At 37.6% G+C, this 18,868-nt stretch overlaps 1 protein-coding gene across 1 annotated transcript in view; it reads right to left on the reverse strand.

Moving 5' to 3' along the window:
* WDR17 (WD repeat domain 17) overlaps positions 1-18,868 on the reverse strand; it is a 98,017-nt gene that overhangs the window by 38,919 nt on the left and 40,230 nt on the right. The window contains exons 3-10 of the mRNA XM_054029156.1: positions 18,587-18,770; positions 16,153-16,383; positions 9,159-9,410; positions 8,416-8,538; positions 6,621-6,808; positions 3,754-3,922; positions 1,721-1,812; positions 332-414 (exon numbers count right to left, since the gene is read on the reverse strand). Coding sequence (XP_053885131.1) covers positions 332-414; positions 1,721-1,812; positions 3,754-3,922; positions 6,621-6,808; positions 8,416-8,538; positions 9,159-9,410; positions 16,153-16,383; positions 18,587-18,770 — 1,322 coding nt within the window. The remainder of the gene's footprint in view (positions 1-331; positions 415-1,720; positions 1,813-3,753; positions 3,923-6,620; positions 6,809-8,415; positions 8,539-9,158; positions 9,411-16,152; positions 16,384-18,586; positions 18,771-18,868) is intronic.

Below are 18,868 nucleotides of genomic sequence, written 5' to 3' on the forward strand. Positions count from 1 at the left end.
GCCACCCCTCCTTTTGTCTCTCCACAGCTAGAGTGTATACACAGCAAGAACTAGAGTTCCATACCTACGCCTGCCTGATCATAATGCAAGCAGTAGCGCACATACCACTAATAGGAAACAATACTGCATTTTTGTTAGCAAATGGCATAATATATGCATATGTTGCTACTGTGTTGTCTGCTGTTGATGTAGTGCTATGTAACTTTATATTAATATATATAAGCAGAACACATCCAATGGTTATTTATGCCAAGATCTTAAACATTAAAAATATGGTGCTATCAAAGTTCACGTGCCCAAATAGCAGATTATTTTTCAACATGACACTCACCAGAATCCATCGCCACTGCAGGTCGCTATTCTTTTGGAATCTTTATGACTCCAGGCAATGCAGAAGATTCCATTCTTTCCATGCTTCAAAAAATGCAAAATACCTATCAATAAGAAATAATTCACCCCTTTTTCTCTTAATTACTGACTTCTCTGTGGTTTTGCTAGTAGGATTCATCCCCATTTCCCTAAGTACAGTACATACACTGCACTTTTACACAATAATGAGGCCCTAGCCTTGTTGGGCCATGTAGGGTATGTGACCAGGAAAAAGGGAGTGTGGCTGGAGTGCTATTGTACTCCAGTGACCCCCAGATACTCCAAACTATACTGCAGGCAGGCCTGGTCCAGAACCATCTACAGGATCAGAGAGTCTCAACTGCAGAGTGAGCACTTTGTATCTATATGAACTTGGATGAGGGTTAGCTGACTGCTGGGTACTTAACTTGGACAAGGTTGAGAAAGTTAGTGGGCTGTGTGAAGCAGCTACAAAAGTTGGTGGAATATATATCAACACCACTCACTGACGAAAGGTAACTTGTAACACAGGTGTGCACATTAGGCGTGTTTTTAGATCTTGGGCTGCTTCTGGATGCCCAAGTGGCATCTGTGGTCAACTTTATTTTTCCATCTGTGACTGCTGAGAAGAAGCCCTTTTTCTCTCTCTGATGCAGAGTTTACCACAGTTATCCATGTCTTTGTCACCTCCAGATTAGATTGCTGTAAGGCAGTCTACATGGGGCTACACATTGAGACCACTTGAAAACTGAAGTTAGTGCAAAATGGTGCAACCAGCTTATTAAACAGAGCTTTATGCCAGGAGCAAATTACATCAGTGCTCCAGGACCTGTACTGACCACCACTAAGATTCCAGGTAATGCAAGCCCATAAGAGGGGCACTTAATACAGATTTTTATAAGACTAAATCAATAATTAAATAACAGTGCATTGCTAATGCAGCACTGTCATTCTGGAGTGAGACCTCAGGACTATAAATTAAACGAGTTTTATATCTGGTAGCAATAATCACTGCTACATTATATTTTGATATATTTTTGAGTCTGAAGATTAATAGAATAGAGTAGAATAGAATAGAATGTGTGTGCTTTTGAGAGGAAATATTCCACTTTGCTTTTGGATCTTCTGTTAGTCAACTAGTAAAGCAATGATATTGAAGTGATGGATTCAAGCATGTCACAAAACCAACTTAAGGAAGTGAGTCGTACCTGTTCCAGAGCTCAGACTGGGTGTAATCAATTTGGCTATATTTTTAAGTTAAGTTACATACCTCTTTAAAACATACAAACCCTGATCCAGCTTTATCTACATCAGCACTACAGGGAGCCACTAGCTTACATTTAAGAAATCAAGCAAAATAAACTCATCTCACCTCACTGAACCGGGTTACCATTTTGCCTCTAGGAACATCCCAGATAAAACCACCATTCCTGGAGGTTGCACCAGCTATGCAGTTCAAATCCCCTTGGAGGAACAGACATTAGACACACATTATAATGAGTACAATGTCAGTGTTATTTTTACATATATAATTTTCCATTTTAATTAAAGAAATACATAACCATATGATAGCAACGGCAGATTAGGAATGTAGCCTCACAATCGGAGCCCAAAATTTGCAGGGGATTTGACACTAGTTCACAAGCAGCAGTTCCAACAAAAGCCTTATGTGTTCTACCCTCCTACTCTAGGCACCGCTGTGCAAGGTAGACACTGATTGGTTGCAAACATGAGCTGAAGTCCCATCCCAACCCCATGCTCTGAATGCAGAGAGGGGACAAGATGTACCACCTGACAGCACTTTGTTGTCCACAGGCTTTCTTTGAAACTATAAATGCCCCACAATGTCTAGTGCTTAAAGCTCAAAGCATCTGCAGAAAATTATGTAGTTTCATTTTAAACCTGTCTGAACAGCAGAACACAGCAGAAAAAGTGCTCTCTCTCTCATAGTTGGGCACACATAGGACAGATGTAAGGATACTTGAGCAATCACTTTTCTTTTTAAATTACTTCCAGTCTTGGACCATCAGATTCCACTACTATCTATCCCTATAGGCCCCCATCACTGTAATAGCGGAGTACTTCAAACACATTTGTGAATTCATCTTCACAGTACTCCTATGATGTAGGGAATCATTATTGTATACATTCTACAATGGGGACTAAGACACAGAAACACAAGACTCCACTTTCTCACCACTGTGACTCAATCCCAGAACAGAAACTGGTGCTGTTAACCAGGGACGTCTCATATAGAAAACACCCATATGGTGCAGAAACAATGAATTTTGGATTATACTTCAGGGGCTAAGAGGAGAAAATCTGGAGAGGGACCCAGGGGAGCAGAAAAGATATTCAAGTAGGTGGAGTTACGGAGGAGGGGAAAGAGAAATCAGTATGTTCAAAGTTCTTTCCCCAGATCAAATCCATGCCAAATGTTGGCAAATATTGTATGTGTGGGAGCAAATGCATTTGGTGGATGATGCAAGCCAAAAAGTGGAAAGGGATCAACATTTTCTCTTTCAGATAAAGTTATTTATTTCCCACAAATCAAATTACAAATACATTTCTGTTGTATGTTATTTGTATTTGATGATGACATATCTCTTAGTACTATTAATGCAGGGCATAAAGAAAAGAATGGGGGATTCCAGTCACCCTTGTGACAGGTTTCAGAGTGGTAGCCGTGTTAGTCTGTATCAGCAAAAACAATGAGGAGTCCTTGTGGCACCTTAGAGAATAACACATTTATTTGTGTAAGGGTGAAGGAGTGGTTGGCATGACCTAAGCAGTAACTGCTGCAGATTTGAGGCTGTTGTTGTAATTACAGAAGAGCTCTGCTGTTGCTCTATTGGATAGGGAAAAATTCATCCTCCTGTCCCCTGGAAGACTCTCCAGCAGCAGGCATAGCTACGTGGACATGATATTTTGAGGAAGATTCCTCCAAAGGGCCCTTTTCAGCACTTTGGCAAAACTGACACTGTAGTCAATGGGAGTTTTGCCTAAGTTAGAAGCTCTGAACAGCACCCTTAGTTGGGCTTGGGGACACATCTTCCAGAGTATGACTAAGATCAACAGTTGCTGGTAGGTAGCCTCTCCCCTTCAGACCCACAATGAATACATGAAGAAAGTCCTTGCACGGGTTTCTCAAATTCTGCCTCCACTCCAGTGAAGCAAAACTGCCCTGGTTCTGGTGCAGTAAGGGCCTTTTACAAATAGTTGCTGAGGAGAGGGAAGGATTTTTTCTTAGGGATGGACAGCTCCAGAGAAGAGCATGTACATTCCAGCTTGCCAACTTGAGAATTACATGAGCATTTACTTGAATTCATCAGATCAACTGCATTTTGTGCAGAAAATTTCAATAATCATATAATAATATTTATGCCTAAAATCAAATACGCTTACCTGGAGCCCAAGAAAGAGAATAAATGACCCCCTCATTCCCAGGAGAGGTGTAGACTGCTGTTAAAGTGTTTATATCCCAAACTTTTATTGTCCCATCAAATGATGCTGTAGCTAGAAGGTCAGGGTTATCGGGTTTGAATTTACAGTCAAAGATGGTTTCAACATGTCCCTAAAGTGGCAGAATAAAAAAATTAATACTAGTACATTAAAGATTTTTCTCACATGAACACAATTGATTTAATTGCTAAGCTAACCCTATTTTCTATAGTTTTAACTCTTTACTGTAGTTCTCTAACATCTTTACATCTATATTAACATTTTATATTAATATTTTAGCATGCAATTTAGAGATTTACATAGTGCCTTAAACCAGTGGTTCTCAACCTGAGGTACATGTACCCCATGGGTACACAGAGGTCTTCCGGGGGTACATCAACTCATCTAGATATTTGCCTGGTTTTACAACAAGCTACATAAAAAGCACTGGTGAAATCAGTACAAACTAAACTTTCATACAGACAATGACTTGTTCATACTGTTCCATATACTATGCACTGAAATGTATGTATAATATTTATATTCCAATTGATTTATTTTATAATTCTATGGTAAAAATGAGAAAGTGAGCAATTTCTCAGTAATAGTGTTCTGTGACATATTTTTACGTCTGATTTTGTAAGCAAGTAGTTTTTAAGTGAGGTGAAACTTGGGGTACACAAGACAAATTAGACTCCTGAAAGGGGTACAGTGGTCTTGAAAGGTTGAGAGCTAATTCCTTAAATTGCCAAACACTTTTTTTATTTCTAGATTTAAAAAATATGCTTAACCAATTTTCACCATTATATTTTCTTTAGAAGTCTTACCACAAAGCAAATGAATTGCTGAGTTTTAAGTAACTGAAAACTATGTGAGTGAAAAATATAATGGAAAAAGGCAATGATACTTCATTTGAATGCAACACTAAAATAAAACCTACCAAACCAACTACATGCTCCAACAGAGCCATACTTTTCAGCTAATCGGTTAATAGTAAAAGGTGTAATAAGCATCTGGATCTCTCCTCTCTCTCTTCTCCTAAAGGATTAAAAACCCCCAGCAAAATAGAATATGCCATAGGCCAAATTCTGCTCCAAGCAGCACCTGTGCACACTCTGGGGAAATTAACACTGCCAACCCCCTGTAGAGTTGCACAGGTGTAAATGAGCACAATTTGGCTCCGTGCGTCAGTCATTATGACTGAAGTGTTATTAATTGGCCTGCACCTAAATGCAAAGTCATTTCTATTTCAAAATTCAATTTTCTTATATTTTTCCTGTGAGACCTTATATTCCAAATGTGTTTGTTTTATACCTTATGGTGAAATAATGACCCTTTTTGGAAAACAAGTATGTGAAACTGACATGAAAGTTCTAAGGTACAATTCTCAGTGGCTGGCCACCTTTTGCTCTTGCGAAAGTGGACTTATTTTTTCACAAGTAGAATAGAAAGTTCTAAAGCATTCTTTTCAAACCCTGATTTTGTTTTCAGACATAATGTCTGTTTCCGTAAAAGTGGAAATAAACAAACTGGCTGCTTGCAGATGAAATCGAGTTCTAATAGTTTCTTTCCTGGTTTCCTATTTCTGCTTCCATTTTCATGGACCTGGATGGATGCTGGCGTCATACTTACAGTAAGCATCCATATATTTAAACAAGTGTTTGTTTAATAAACTATATTTCATTTTCTTCATTTATAAACATTAAAAACATTTTTAACAAAATCAGTAACACTAAGTGGTGGAGTTCTACCAAACTCCTGGAATATCTCCAGTGGTGGAGGAGCTAAGGTATACACAGTTAATGTCAGTTTACTTCTAATACACCAGACGTGTAATTCTCCACCAGTGGCATAACATAATCCAGGATTAGATGACCTGGTAGTAAAAATGCCTGTGCCTTATCTATCCTACAGCTTCCAAGGTTGCTACCAAAGAACCTGCATCAGTAGAGAATTACATTTCTGAATTTTCCCAGTGCAAACACACTCTCAGTGTAACCCAACATTTTGCTGCATGAAACTGCTTTGCTAAATCTAATTCTTGCCTGATCATTGAAAAAAAGACATTATGAAGTAATGTTAGTAGTTTTACATTTTTGTGTTACTTTCTATTTCTCTATGACATTTTCATAGGCTTGCTCATAGTGCTTATTCAGACAAAACTCACTGGTTTCACTTAATGCTTTGCTTGCATATGGACTGCAGGATCACACTATGAGATGTTTGAAAACAATATTTATTTGCCTGCTTTGCTTAGGGTTTTTCAGTTGAGTAGATTGTTTTTTCCTCAATACTCCTTCTTAGTTTTTTACTTAAATCCAACATGACACTGCATTTTTTACCTACTTGTTTATTAAAAGCATCATCAGTGAACTCATCGGCACTGTTTTCTGCATGTGCTGGCTGGATAATTGACATGCAGCATAAAAAGGGTCACACAACTATTATACTCCTTCTCTTCATCCATTATTGAAAGAGTAATGCTTTTTTTTTTTTTGGTGAGGTGGGAGAGGAGGGGAGATGGGAAGAGTTAAACTGATATTTAAAATATGAAGTATCTCTCTCACTAAATAATATTAGTTTTACAGTAGTTCAAATTTGGGTCCTACATTATTTGGCAGTCTTCCTTTGTAGTGAAGAATTAAGTTCAACATTCTAGAGCTGTTATATAAAGTTTCTAAATCTTCAGCCCCTTTTTATTTATGAATCTGATTTGCCTGCACACTACACTGTAGGCTCTATGCTCAGTCCTTGATTATTGTGCATAAAAATGCTGTATATATGTTAATTATTATTTCATTCAAAACATTGGACAGGGAAAGGAGACATACCAAATCTCTAAGGAAATCCCATTTCTTGGCTCCCATGTCATAAAGTCCCACTCCACCATCCATAAAACAGCAGACAGCATGGCCAGGAGGAAGAGAGAATGCTTGGTTTTGGGTTAGAGTTGGGGGTGGAACAGCCTCACTGGTAGATGATGTATGATGATTTTTAGTAGGAGAATGTGATGAAAGTGCTTAATAAAAACATATAAACATATTAACATATTTTTGTTCATATTTAAAAACAAGCAGCAGTTACATCACTTCACGTCAGGGCTTGTAAAATTCATTTGCCTATTTGATGCTGACAAGGAGGAAGGTTTCCATGGTGAGAGGGTGGGCCTGAGCGTATCTGATATTGTGTGTCTCCCAATAAATCCTTCTAAACATCAACAGGGGAGCAGAGAAATCCCTTAGAAAAATATTCAAGAAACTTTTAAAAAATAACAGGTTATACCATTTAAAGGGTGCTGTGTCAGAATCCACAATTTTTGAAAATTAGTCTTCTTCAAAAAATTCAAGTTGATAGTGTCCCTCAAAATATCAAGCTAACAGTAACAAAAGTGACAGGAATTGATACTGGTAGTAGAAAAATGGTGTCTGACTTAAAACAGAAGAACAGAAGTTAAATAAGACCAATATTATCATCTTTATTATTTGTTTTTGGAAATGCCCAAGATGTGCTAAGTGCTCTACAGACATTCAAGAAGGGATGGTCCCCTTCCTGAATGAAGTTCATAGTCTAAGGAAAAACAAACAGGTAGAAAGAGGTTAGAGGAACCAGGAACAACAAGATAACTAGATTCATTATCTGTAGTAGGGCAGAAGTGGGTCTCTAAAAGGAACTTAAATATGGATCTATGCCTTGGTAACTTGGAAGCTGTACAATGCATAGAGGTTGCATAGAAAAAGACAGGGAGATGAATATGGGACAAGTTGATAAATAGGCAGATGAGAGTGGGAAAGTCAGCAGTGTGGAGGGGACAGGAACAATGTGTGCTGAATAAGGGAGGATAAGTATATGCAGCTTTGAAGGTGGAGGTACGAAGCTTAAATTTGATGCAACATTCTCAAAATACTGTCTCTAAGCTGGTGAAAGAGTGCAAAAATGTGTTCTAGCAAGTTTGAAGAATTCATAGAATAAAAGTGAGAAAGTGGATGATATGCTAATAGGTAACCTTCCCTTTCAGTCTCTCTTTTTCATGGTAAGAGATTATGTGTCAACAAAATGTCTTTTCTGATTTTTATACTATTAAACTATTAAGGCCTAGAGAACCGGAATCAATACACAACTTGCATTACACATCTTTACATGTATGCAGTGTTGTTGTACCCAGGTTGGTCCCAGGTTATTAGACAGACAAGGTGGGTGAGGTATCTATTATTAGACCAACATCTGTTGGTGTGAGTGACAAGATTTGAAGCTTCCAGACAGCGTCACGTGTGACCAGACAAAGATCTCTGTATAAGCTCAAATGCTTGTCGCTCTCAGTAACAGAAATTGGTCCAATAAAAGATATTATCTCACCAAGCTTGCCTTACCTTGTTTACCGTGTAAAGCTATTCTAAGGGGCTACAAGCTTTGCATATTGTTATGAGGTATCTGTTATAAAAAGAGAATGTATATGGTACTTCACTGGGGTTGGGAGCAAGACTGTAGTATTCCTACATGAGGGAGGGCCTAGTAAGGAAGAACTTAACAAAAGGTTTGATCTGATAGCACTTAGTCCGCCCAAAAATGCATTGGGGTCAAAAACTTGCAACCACTGCACTGAATTACAATAATAAAATATATACTTACACTTTTTCTTTGGAGGAGAATTGAGCACATGTAAACCATGGAACCCTGTTTTCTTCAATTTAAAATTATCTATAGGTGTTGTGCGTGAAACATTCCAAATACGTAACACTCCAACCTGAGAATCTGAGATTTAAAAAAAAGCTCCATTTATTAATGTTTTTTCTACATAAACAATGTACATAATTTAAGCACCAAATTAATCAAAAAGTGAAACAGTGAATTAAATGTATAATCTTAAAATAATGTTACAAGCAGGCTTTTACATCTTCACAATAATGTTACTTTAAATTACAGATGTTCATTCTTCGAGTACAGTGGGTAAACCTATCAACAACAGCATAAAATATTCTCTCATTCACCCTTCCTCTCTCTCTACTACTCCAACAATTCTCCCACAATTCAACCACAATTTCCCCTTCGCTCTCTGGTTCAGAAAAGAGAAAGGATTGGAACAAGAGAGCTCCAAAAACAACAGAAATGGAAGTGGGGGAGTGGGGAATGGCTTGCTTGCTTATGCCCATCCCGCAGCCCATTGTAATCCATGCTGATAAACTCATGGCAAAACTGTTTGCATCTGTTTTATGCATTCATTTTTTCTAGAATACGTTAAAATATTTCTGTTTCTATTGATATTAAAGTCAAAGGTATAGAAAAGATTAAACATGAAGTACAGTACCTATTTTGGAGATTCAATGCTATATTTATAACCATTCAATAAACTATCAACAATAAGAAAAGATTACCTCCAGTAATAAACATTCCAGGAGCACTAGGAACCCAGGCTAAGCACTGAACTGATGCTGCTGCACTAGGAAAATTAAATGCTGTGATACAGCAGAGAGACTCAGAATCAACTAGTCGAATGCCATTATGTAAATTAGCAACAAGAAGATAGTCAGTCGACAGAGGGTCCCATTCCAGGGCTGTCACTGGATCCTCCTCATCTGTCCCTTCAAGAGACTCTGGTCTTAGGACATGTTTCTGACTCTTAGAACCTTTAAAAGCAAAAGGAAACAGACCACCTTAAATTAGATATAATGTGTATCAATTACAGTGATTTATGCAGTTTTGTTATGTCTGCTTAGGCTGGCAAACAATCCGTATTTCCCCCCAACACACTCTGTAGCTTCTTCCACAGGCTGTACTAGTGAAGCCAGCAAAGCTCATCCTCTGCTGCACTTACTAACAAAGGTCTGACTCCAGCAGACATTTCCACTGCTTCCTTTTTATCTTAATAATAGAAAAAATAGAGTGAAAATGGTTGTTCATGTTTACAGGTTTAGATCCTGCAAACCCTTATTCATGGGTTCGCAGCATCAGGCCCCAGATGCAAGCTGGTTTTAGGTAAATACATCTGCACAAACAAAATAAAATATGAGCAAAGAAAAGAAGAGTGATATAAACCAGGAGAAAGACAGTGATAATGAGTCAGAGTAATCAATGTAATAACTTATTTTTTCAAATGTAAATGGACAATTGTTTTTGTTACATCATTTGTTCAAATTCAGGAGTGGATAAATAACAAATAGAGTCTGAGTATGATACCAGAAGGGACCCTTACATCATCGAGACTGACATCCAGTATATATCAGCACATCAAATATCACTCAGCTACCCCAGCAGTGAGCCCAGTAACTTGTGTTATGATCATCATTATTCAATATTATGGAAAGCTAGCACTGATTTTTGATATTACAAAAAACAATCCCACTCACAGATAACACAAATCTTTGTTTTTTAAAGCGATGGTGTTCTATTCAAAATAAATAAATGAACATGCTGTGCTACTTCCCTAGAAACAATGAATTCATTAATTATCTCTAAATTTATTCAGCTTTTATCTACTTTTGAATTTTGACAACTAGGAATGCCATTAATTTGTCACATTTTGACAAATACTAAAAGCTATCTGTTATCCCTCTGGTGGATTTCATTTAATCACTGACGTAGAACTGAAACAAAAACTACTTCAGTTAGCATTAAAAAACTGAATCAAAAAGTCTGTTCACTGGGGAACATTTTTCTTTGAGTATTAAAATAATTCACACTATAATTTGGTAGGTGTGTTTGCTTACAGGTGTATGGTACTTATGGTATGGTAGAATTAAACACCACCTGTTGCTGCTGCTGTTGGGGCAAGTAATACACATCAGACTGGATAACAGTGAATAGGAGCATAATTGATATACATTTCTGTTAGTTTGTCTCAGGCCCATAGCTAGCACATTGACATGGGGTAGAGGACTGCATGACAAGAGATGCTGTTGTGCTTGCCTTCAAAAGTTCATGTACATAGCTAAAACCATAGTCTCAGTCAGAGGCTTATTTTTTTTTTACTTTATTGTTATGAAATAAGGAAAAATAAGATACATATTTATATGATTGTTCAGTATAACAAATATTCCAACACTCAAAGATTCAGAAATATAAAAGTATAGATCTTAACATGAAAGTGGGGTGTAACAAAGATTGTTCATGAAACTAAAGTTGAAATCTCCTTGGATAATGGCATCTAAATTCTTCCACAAAGGCATTCAGGTTCAGTTCTTCAGTCAAATCACTTTCCTACAACAGGAGAATTAGGTTTCTCTTTCTGTCATGGGTGGTGCTCAGCCCTGGGTGTGATAAAATTATTTTCAAACAAGAAAAGGAATTCTCACAAACTCAAGATCACTATAGACAATTCAATTCAAATACAGAATTCTCAAGACCACTATAGACATTTCAAAAATAGACGGGAAAGCCTCCTTTAATTCATTGGCAGCACCTAGAACTTCTTAAAATCCCTTGTAATTTCTCTCTTCTATCAATGGTTTAAATACAGCCATTTCAACTGTCACCTTCTCAGTATCTAATCCAAGCAAGTCAATCAAAACACTTGGTGATTCCAATTTCAAGACATCTGGAGAGCTGGTGAAATAGATTGCTGGAAAGCTTTTGTATAACTCGGAATTCTTCTAATAAAATCTCCTTTGCAATTCACCACTGGTTTCATCAATCAATTTTTGACAAATTTGGGACCTTTGATGCTCATTTACACTTTGGAATTCTGGTAAGTATTCAGTGACCATGGAATCTTGAAATTTTGGGGCCAATACCATGGCTCTTTTGGTGGCACATCTTAATGTTGATGCTTCATCACACACATCTTTCACAACACGGTGCTTGGATCGAATGTCTGGGAAAAAGTCTTCAAACATCTCTCTCTTTTGTTGAAGTTCTTCACAGGCAATAGTAATCAATTAAACTCCTTTAGCAGGGTGCATTACTTCCTTCTGAAACTAATTGTTCACACAAGCAAAAACTTTCAAACCCATTCTCATAACCTCAACTAAGAACAAGAATGAGTGATTGTGCAACTTCCAACATCCCTCTTGCACTATATTCATTCAGAAAGTCTGACGAATACTCTGAATCTCTCCCAAATTACTATTATTTCTGGGGTTTTCAGGTGACCAGTCCATCTTGTTTCTATGAGTCTTTGCAGGTGCTAGCCTTTATACAGAACACTCATTTCATGCCTGCGAAAAATACTGTATAGAAAATTACAATTTGAGAACAAACCTGCCACTGCTGAGTTCCTGTCAGACACAAGAGACCACCAGATATAGTTGGTTATTCAAGCAGTGTGTGTATTCGCTTGTTTAATCTCTCTTGTAAAAGGATTTGTAAACACTTCCTTTGCACTTTGACATCATCAAAGCAAGAATAAAGTATTTTGAGGGTCAAGACAGCTCATGGAGGTCTTTCAAAATCTGTTGTGTAACATCTTCAACAGTGAGGCCATGCTATTGGGCCACTCCAATAAGTCTCTTTTTGGCTTTGAAATCAACATAGTAGTGTAAAACAGTGGACACGTTTCCTACATTCACAGCAGCCTTTGTAGTATCACAGTTCAGGCAGAAGAACTTAACATCACTATTTTTTCTGAATAGCTTCAACAATATCTTTCAAAACATTCATTATATCAGTTATTTCATTCTGAATTTCAGCAGAAGTGTACTTTGCATTTTTTGGAATGGTTTTCAGAGCATCTTTGAATTTTGGATCTTGTCCTACAGTAAACTTAAGTAGGTTGATGAAAATTCCTGATGAGTTGTTCAAAGTAAGATCTATGTCCTTGACGTTTATTATATCTTGATCCCTCAGAGGCAACTCATTTATCACAGCAAACTGATTAATTTTTGTGAAGGTTTTAAACTGTATCTGTTTCTTTCAATTTGTGAGGATGACACCAAAGCAGCAATTGTGGCATCTGAAAAAGGAAGTTATGATAAAATAAATATCAAATTCATAAATCATTAATGATATTGAGCAAATTAATAAACTGAAATCATAAAAATAGTAATTTTTTTGTATGCTGGATCTACCACATCAAGTTTTGGAGTTTTCCTCAAGATAAGGGATTTAAAGTTTATAGGTGCTAAAGAGTAGGCTTTAGGATACGTCAAGGATGTGGAGGTATATGTATGATTTTGTGCAGGACTTGGGTCTTGACCCGTGATTTGACACTACTTGATTTGTGAATCTCAGCAGAATGACATGAAAATATAAATGTGAAATGTAGAAATATCAAAAAATTACCTGTAGCTTCTCTTGTCCTTGTTGCAATCCCATCAGCCATTGTATTCAAGTGGACTAAGCATTTCTCATGTTTGATTAAACCTTTGCCTTGATAAAGTGCGTTTTTCCAATTGCAGAATCCAGATTTGATAAAACCATATCAGTTCCCATTCCACCAGCATTGCTAGGGTGTGCATACACCCACCAAGGAAAACAAAATGGACTTATCAGTTTTAACAGAATATTCCAAACACGCAGAGGTGACATGTGGGGAAGCACGCTGGGTAACATGCCCCCTCCCTGATTTTTTGGTTTCACCCTCAAATCCAGACTGGGTGGCCTGCTGAGATGACTCAGGGGGTGGAGGTGGTGCTCCTTCCTCAAGCCCCAGTGCACAGGGCTGGCCTGAGCCACCTGGCGTCACCACTTGCTCCCCCCAATGTCCCTCTGCTCCCCCCTCAGGGGGCATGCCCCACAGTTTGAAAATCTCTGTGGGGTGGTCACGTACCCTCCCAGAACCTTTAAATTATGTCCCCTCCCCCCCATCAACAGTTATGCATTGCCTCTGCAATCATGGCCAGCTCATGCACCGCTTTTCATTAAAACAACTCAGCACACCTCCAATATTTATTTTAGGAAAATTAATTTCAATTGAGCTATTTTGAGAGTTCTAAGATCTCATGGATTATTCTTGTATATAATCTTATTATGTTTTGTATTATCTTCTGAAGTAGATGGTGAGCTTGGTCGAGTCTATCTCTTTTTGAGATGGACGAATCATAAATTTGTCCATTTTGAAAACTATTTATAGCTATTCCACCATGTACAGGAAGGGCCTGGGTCTGTAGATCAGTGTGGTGTTAACCTGGGGTAGGCTGTCTTTGTGGCATCAATAGAAGGGTAAAAATCAGCTATTGGTTCTATGCTACATTTTTAGAGAACAAATAAACAAAACCATTTCTCTCTTTTCAAAGTCATAATGGTAATACAATGGTAGCCATCACAGTTGCAAATCCAAGAAATCCTGTGAATTTAAATATTCAGATTTATTATTGTAAGCAAATATTCTCAAATCAGAGCAATCCTCAGTGAGAGCTAAACTATCTTCTGGCTCAGACTGTCTTAATAAGGGTTTTCTAGCAACTATTTGGTATTTACCTTCTGATTTAGGGTCTGATCCACTTATGCACAGCCTAACTTTTCTCTTGTGAGTAGTCCTATTTGCTATAATGGGACTATTCAAGTAAGTAAAGTTAGTCACATGCTAAACTGTTTGCAGGGACCAAGACGTCAACTAATTATATTCTCTGCTTGAATGCAAAAGTGTGGAATTTATATTTTAGTCATAGCAAAGTGATGTAAAATTGCTAGATTTTATTCTATAGAACTAGGCTCCAGTGAATGAGTCCAAGTTGTAATAATAATCTCACTCAAACCAAAACAATCCTAATCAGAAAACTGTAGGCTATACCTCTGTGTTTACACTCATAGACTTTAAGGCCAGAAGGGACCATCTAGTCTGACCTGCACATTGCAGGACACAGAACTTCAGCTATCCCCTCTTGTAATAGCCCCATCACCTGTGGCTGAGATACTGTAGTCCTCAAATAATGATTTAAAGACATCAAGTTAGAAAGAATCCATCATTTACTCTAGTTTAAACCAGTAAGTGACCCATGCTGCAAAGGAAGGCGAACCCTCCCCGCCCCAGGGTCCCTGCCAATCTGACCTGGCTGAAAATTCCTCCCTAACTCCAAATATGGCAACTTGTTGAACCCTGAGCATCCCGGCAAGACCCATCAGCCATATGCTGGGAAAGAATTCTCTGTAGTAACTCAGAGCCATCCCCATCTAGTGCCCCATTTCCAGTCATTGGGGATTTTTGCTACTAGCAGTCGCAGATGGGCCACATGCCATTGTAGCAATCTCCTGGTACCATCCCCTCCATAAACTTATCAAGCTCAGTCTTGAAACAAGTTAGGTTTTTTGCCCCCCACTGTTCCCCTTGGTTTAATCTGAAGTCAATTCTATGCTGCTGGGAGCTGAGATTTCCCCAAGAGTAATGAATAATGCTGACATCAAGTGGTAAAAACTCACATTATAGTTCGCCATGTTAGCCAGAGTTCTACTTACCTTTGCAAGTTTCTTACACTCTTGAAATATCTAATTCCTAAACCTATTACTCCTATTTTCGCCTTCAAATCATTTTGGCCAAACCCACATGTGTGTACATGGCCCAAGAGTAAATCATATTTTTTTTTTTTACTGATGCTTTCCATTAGGCTGAGACAGCACTACTGGAAGTAATGCATAGTCAGAAAAAGTATAGCCTTTGGAAGTGCTAATTTGGTACAAAGAGCAGCAGAAGGAGAAATACAAGAATTCTAACATGGTTTTTAGCATTGTCCAAAAACTCACATCTGGTTTAGAGGAGATTCTTCCTCCCCTAATATTCAAAGTCAGTTGTCAGAGCAAGAAAAAAAATACATACCCTGGGACACAAGAATGGTCATCACCGAGGGTCATCTTTCCTCACCAAGCAGTGAGGCACGTATGAAAAAGAGAATTAACTACTTAGCTCCAAAGGAAAACTTCACATACTCCTTCAAGGAATGTGCATTTAATACAGCACTGTGCTATTTATAAAGCATACAAAAATGTGCTAGGTGCATTACAGATAAATTAAAAAGACAGTTCTTTTCCCTAATATGCTTTAATAGGAGACAGAATCTTAGATCTGGGTTCACAATTGCTGATTTGTTTACCAAAAAAAAAAATAAGGGTAGAGGATTGAACATTCAACAATTAGAACATTCAATAAATAACAATCCAAACAAATAAAATTAGGAGATCAGTAGTTCCTGGCAAACATCAGTATAGTGGCAGATCAAAAGTTTGGAGTAGAGGGCTGTTATCACACCCTCAGAATCAGCTTACTATACACATTTTAAAGATGCAGTGTTGATTTGATAACCAAATAGGATTCAATACAAAGACAAAAGATTCTGAATTTTCTCGAGCTAATCAGATGTATTTTTGTCATATGCAGTGAGTAGGAACACTACTATACTCTGAACAAATTTTATATAAAAGTTTCTATAAAATCTAAACTAGAGAATATAACAACAAAAATTGTACAGTGGCCAATAATTACTTTATCAAATAAATTTTCACCTGGTTGAAAAATAGAAAGACTTCCATCAGTGTGTCCAAATACTACTTTTCCTTTCTTCTTTGGATGCCATCTAAATAGACAAATGTCTGACAAGAAACTATGTGCTTCTTTATGTACAGCTACCCCACTGTCTGGTCCTGAGATAGTCCAAATATACAATGGGCCTCTATGGGAAACAAATGCAACTGCATCACCTGCATTCCAGCACCAACTAAGTGAGGCAGGAACCCCTGAAACATTTAAAAAAAAATGTAAGAACTAGCATTTGAAATTTAGAATGCTATTATCTATCAAATATTCTTAGCCCATTACTGACATTGGTCTTGAAAAGCTACAGATCTTAAATTACTAGTAAAGTAATACGTTAAACATATTTTACAGACTTCAGTCTAAGCGTATGCAATTGTGTGTACTTGGCATGGCATAAAAGTAAACTCTACTTACGCATTTTCAAAGAGTGAAAATTTTATGTATTACATGGCAGCGGACTATACTGTGGTACACATGCTTAACTTCTACTAGTGCCAAAGGGAGTTATTCATATGACTGAAGATCAGCCTGTTCCTATATGTTCATCCTTACACAAATACTTACCTTACAGTAAGAGTAATGAACTGTTATTAATCAGTTAAAAAACAAAACCACTTGCAAACTTTTACAAAATGTATTTACGTTTTGGCAAAAACCCAGGAAGTCTAACCAGAGTGGGCTAATCTACACTAGAAGCGCTATATCGGCACAGCTACACTGATGCAACTCCGCCCCCTGTAGTGAATCTGGTGAAGATGCTCTATGCTGACAGGGGAGAGCTCTCCCATCGGCATAATAAATCTACCTCCACAAAAAGCAGTAGCTATGTTGGCGGGAGAAGCTCTCCTGATGACATAACGCTGTTCACACCAGCACTTAGGCCAGTGTAACTTATGTTGCTCAGGGGAGTGGCTTATTCACACTGAAATAAGTGGTAGTGTACACCTGGTCTAAGACTACAGGAGCAGATAACTGCACCTGAACTTTAAAGTTTTGTAATCAGTGGGAGCTATAGGTGCTTAGCACTTCTGAAAATCAGATCACTTTTATTTAGGTGCTTAGATATGGACACAGGCACCTAATTTCAAGTATCCAAGTTGTAAGTGTGACCTCAGCATTTCCCACACTGCAATACTCCACAATCATAAAAATTAGATTGCAAGGTGTGATCAAAGAACAATCTCAATAATATATATTTCCCCAAGCCTCCCATGCACATTTTATTTAGGTACTTTTTTGTACTAGTACCATCAGAGATATCGGATATGCTACAAATGTAAAGTTAATAAGGGGTTTTAACACAAACAGTTTATTCTGAAAACAAAGCAGTGAGCAACATAGGAGGTACATAAATGGGATATGAAAACTATCTCCTTCAAATTCAATCATGGACTCCGGTAATTATTTAGGATTGATCAACTGGTTCTTAAAAAATAAATACCAGTACTGATTTTAACCCATATCCTGAGCAAAAGTAAAGTTTTTATCAGGGCTGAATCAATTCAGATTTCCTTGCCCACTATTTGTGCTTTCATGTGACCTTTAGATCTCACAGCACGTAAGGTTTTCAAAGGCATGCCATATACTCTAGAAAATAACAAAATGGGAAGCCTCAGAGCACCAGAAAGTTTGAGAAGCCCAAGAGAGGCTCCCAGACCTTCTGAACCTAACAGAACTTGAAAAGGTACAGGATTGAAGAGGGCACATGTTGAAGAAACTGACTGCAGGAAAGCACCTGGGGTGCACTAGCTGCTTGCAGGGAAGGAACTCAGGCTTGTTGCAAAGGAAGTTATTACACTCAGCCTGTTGGAAAACTCATTGGAAGACAATAGGGTTGGATCAACAGTTTCATACTTTTGAGAAGAGCTAGCTGCACATTAGGATGTTTATCTAAAATGAACCAAAAACTATATTTTAGAATTTAAGTGTGATCATTATTAGTAAATGGCCTTATCTGAACAGCAGCCTTTGTTGTAGACCAGGTTTTATTTGTGTTCAGCCTTGCAAAACTGTCGTGAAAATTCATATCCAAATCATAAATCGTAATTGCCTACATTTCACTATGATGACTGATGATAATTGATACTATTTTACTTGCCAATAAAAAACAAACAAATAAACTTGCCCTGAGTACAAGGCATTTTGAAAGGCTGTAAGAAGAGTTGAAAAATTCAGTTTTTCAGCAATTACTACAGTTCAGAACAATGTACAAAAACACTGTGTTTTATCATATTCTACAATGAACTACAGTAGAAGTGAGGCTAAAGAATTTTGTGCTCCATCTATAACTGTTCAACTTCTAAAACGTTCTCTACCAATCATTCAACATTTAGTACATTGCGAGTATTTCTGCTATTTCAAAGATGAAGAGCTATAAGAAATAAACCTCTGTGTCTCCGATACCTTTTGACCTGTCCAGTTTTGCAACAGCTTTTTGTTCAGCCACATTCCAAATGATCACTAAATTATCTGCACTGGCACTTGCAAACATGTCAGGGTTGTGGGGACACCAAGATATTGCTGTGATTGTCTTTTTATGCTCAGACATAATTGCCCGGAGTTTGAATTCATTATATCGGTGATCCAACTAAAAAAAAAACAAATTTATTTTAGATACTCAAATTTCAGTAAACTCGCTTAGTATCTATGGCATATATTGCTAAGTTGGATAGTGTAGCAGCTCAA

The sequence above is a fragment of the Malaclemys terrapin genome, chromosome 5 (assembly GCF_027887155.1).
Source record: "Malaclemys terrapin pileata isolate rMalTer1 chromosome 5, rMalTer1.hap1, whole genome shotgun sequence".
Lineage (NCBI taxonomy): Eukaryota > Metazoa > Chordata > Testudines > Emydidae > Malaclemys > Malaclemys terrapin.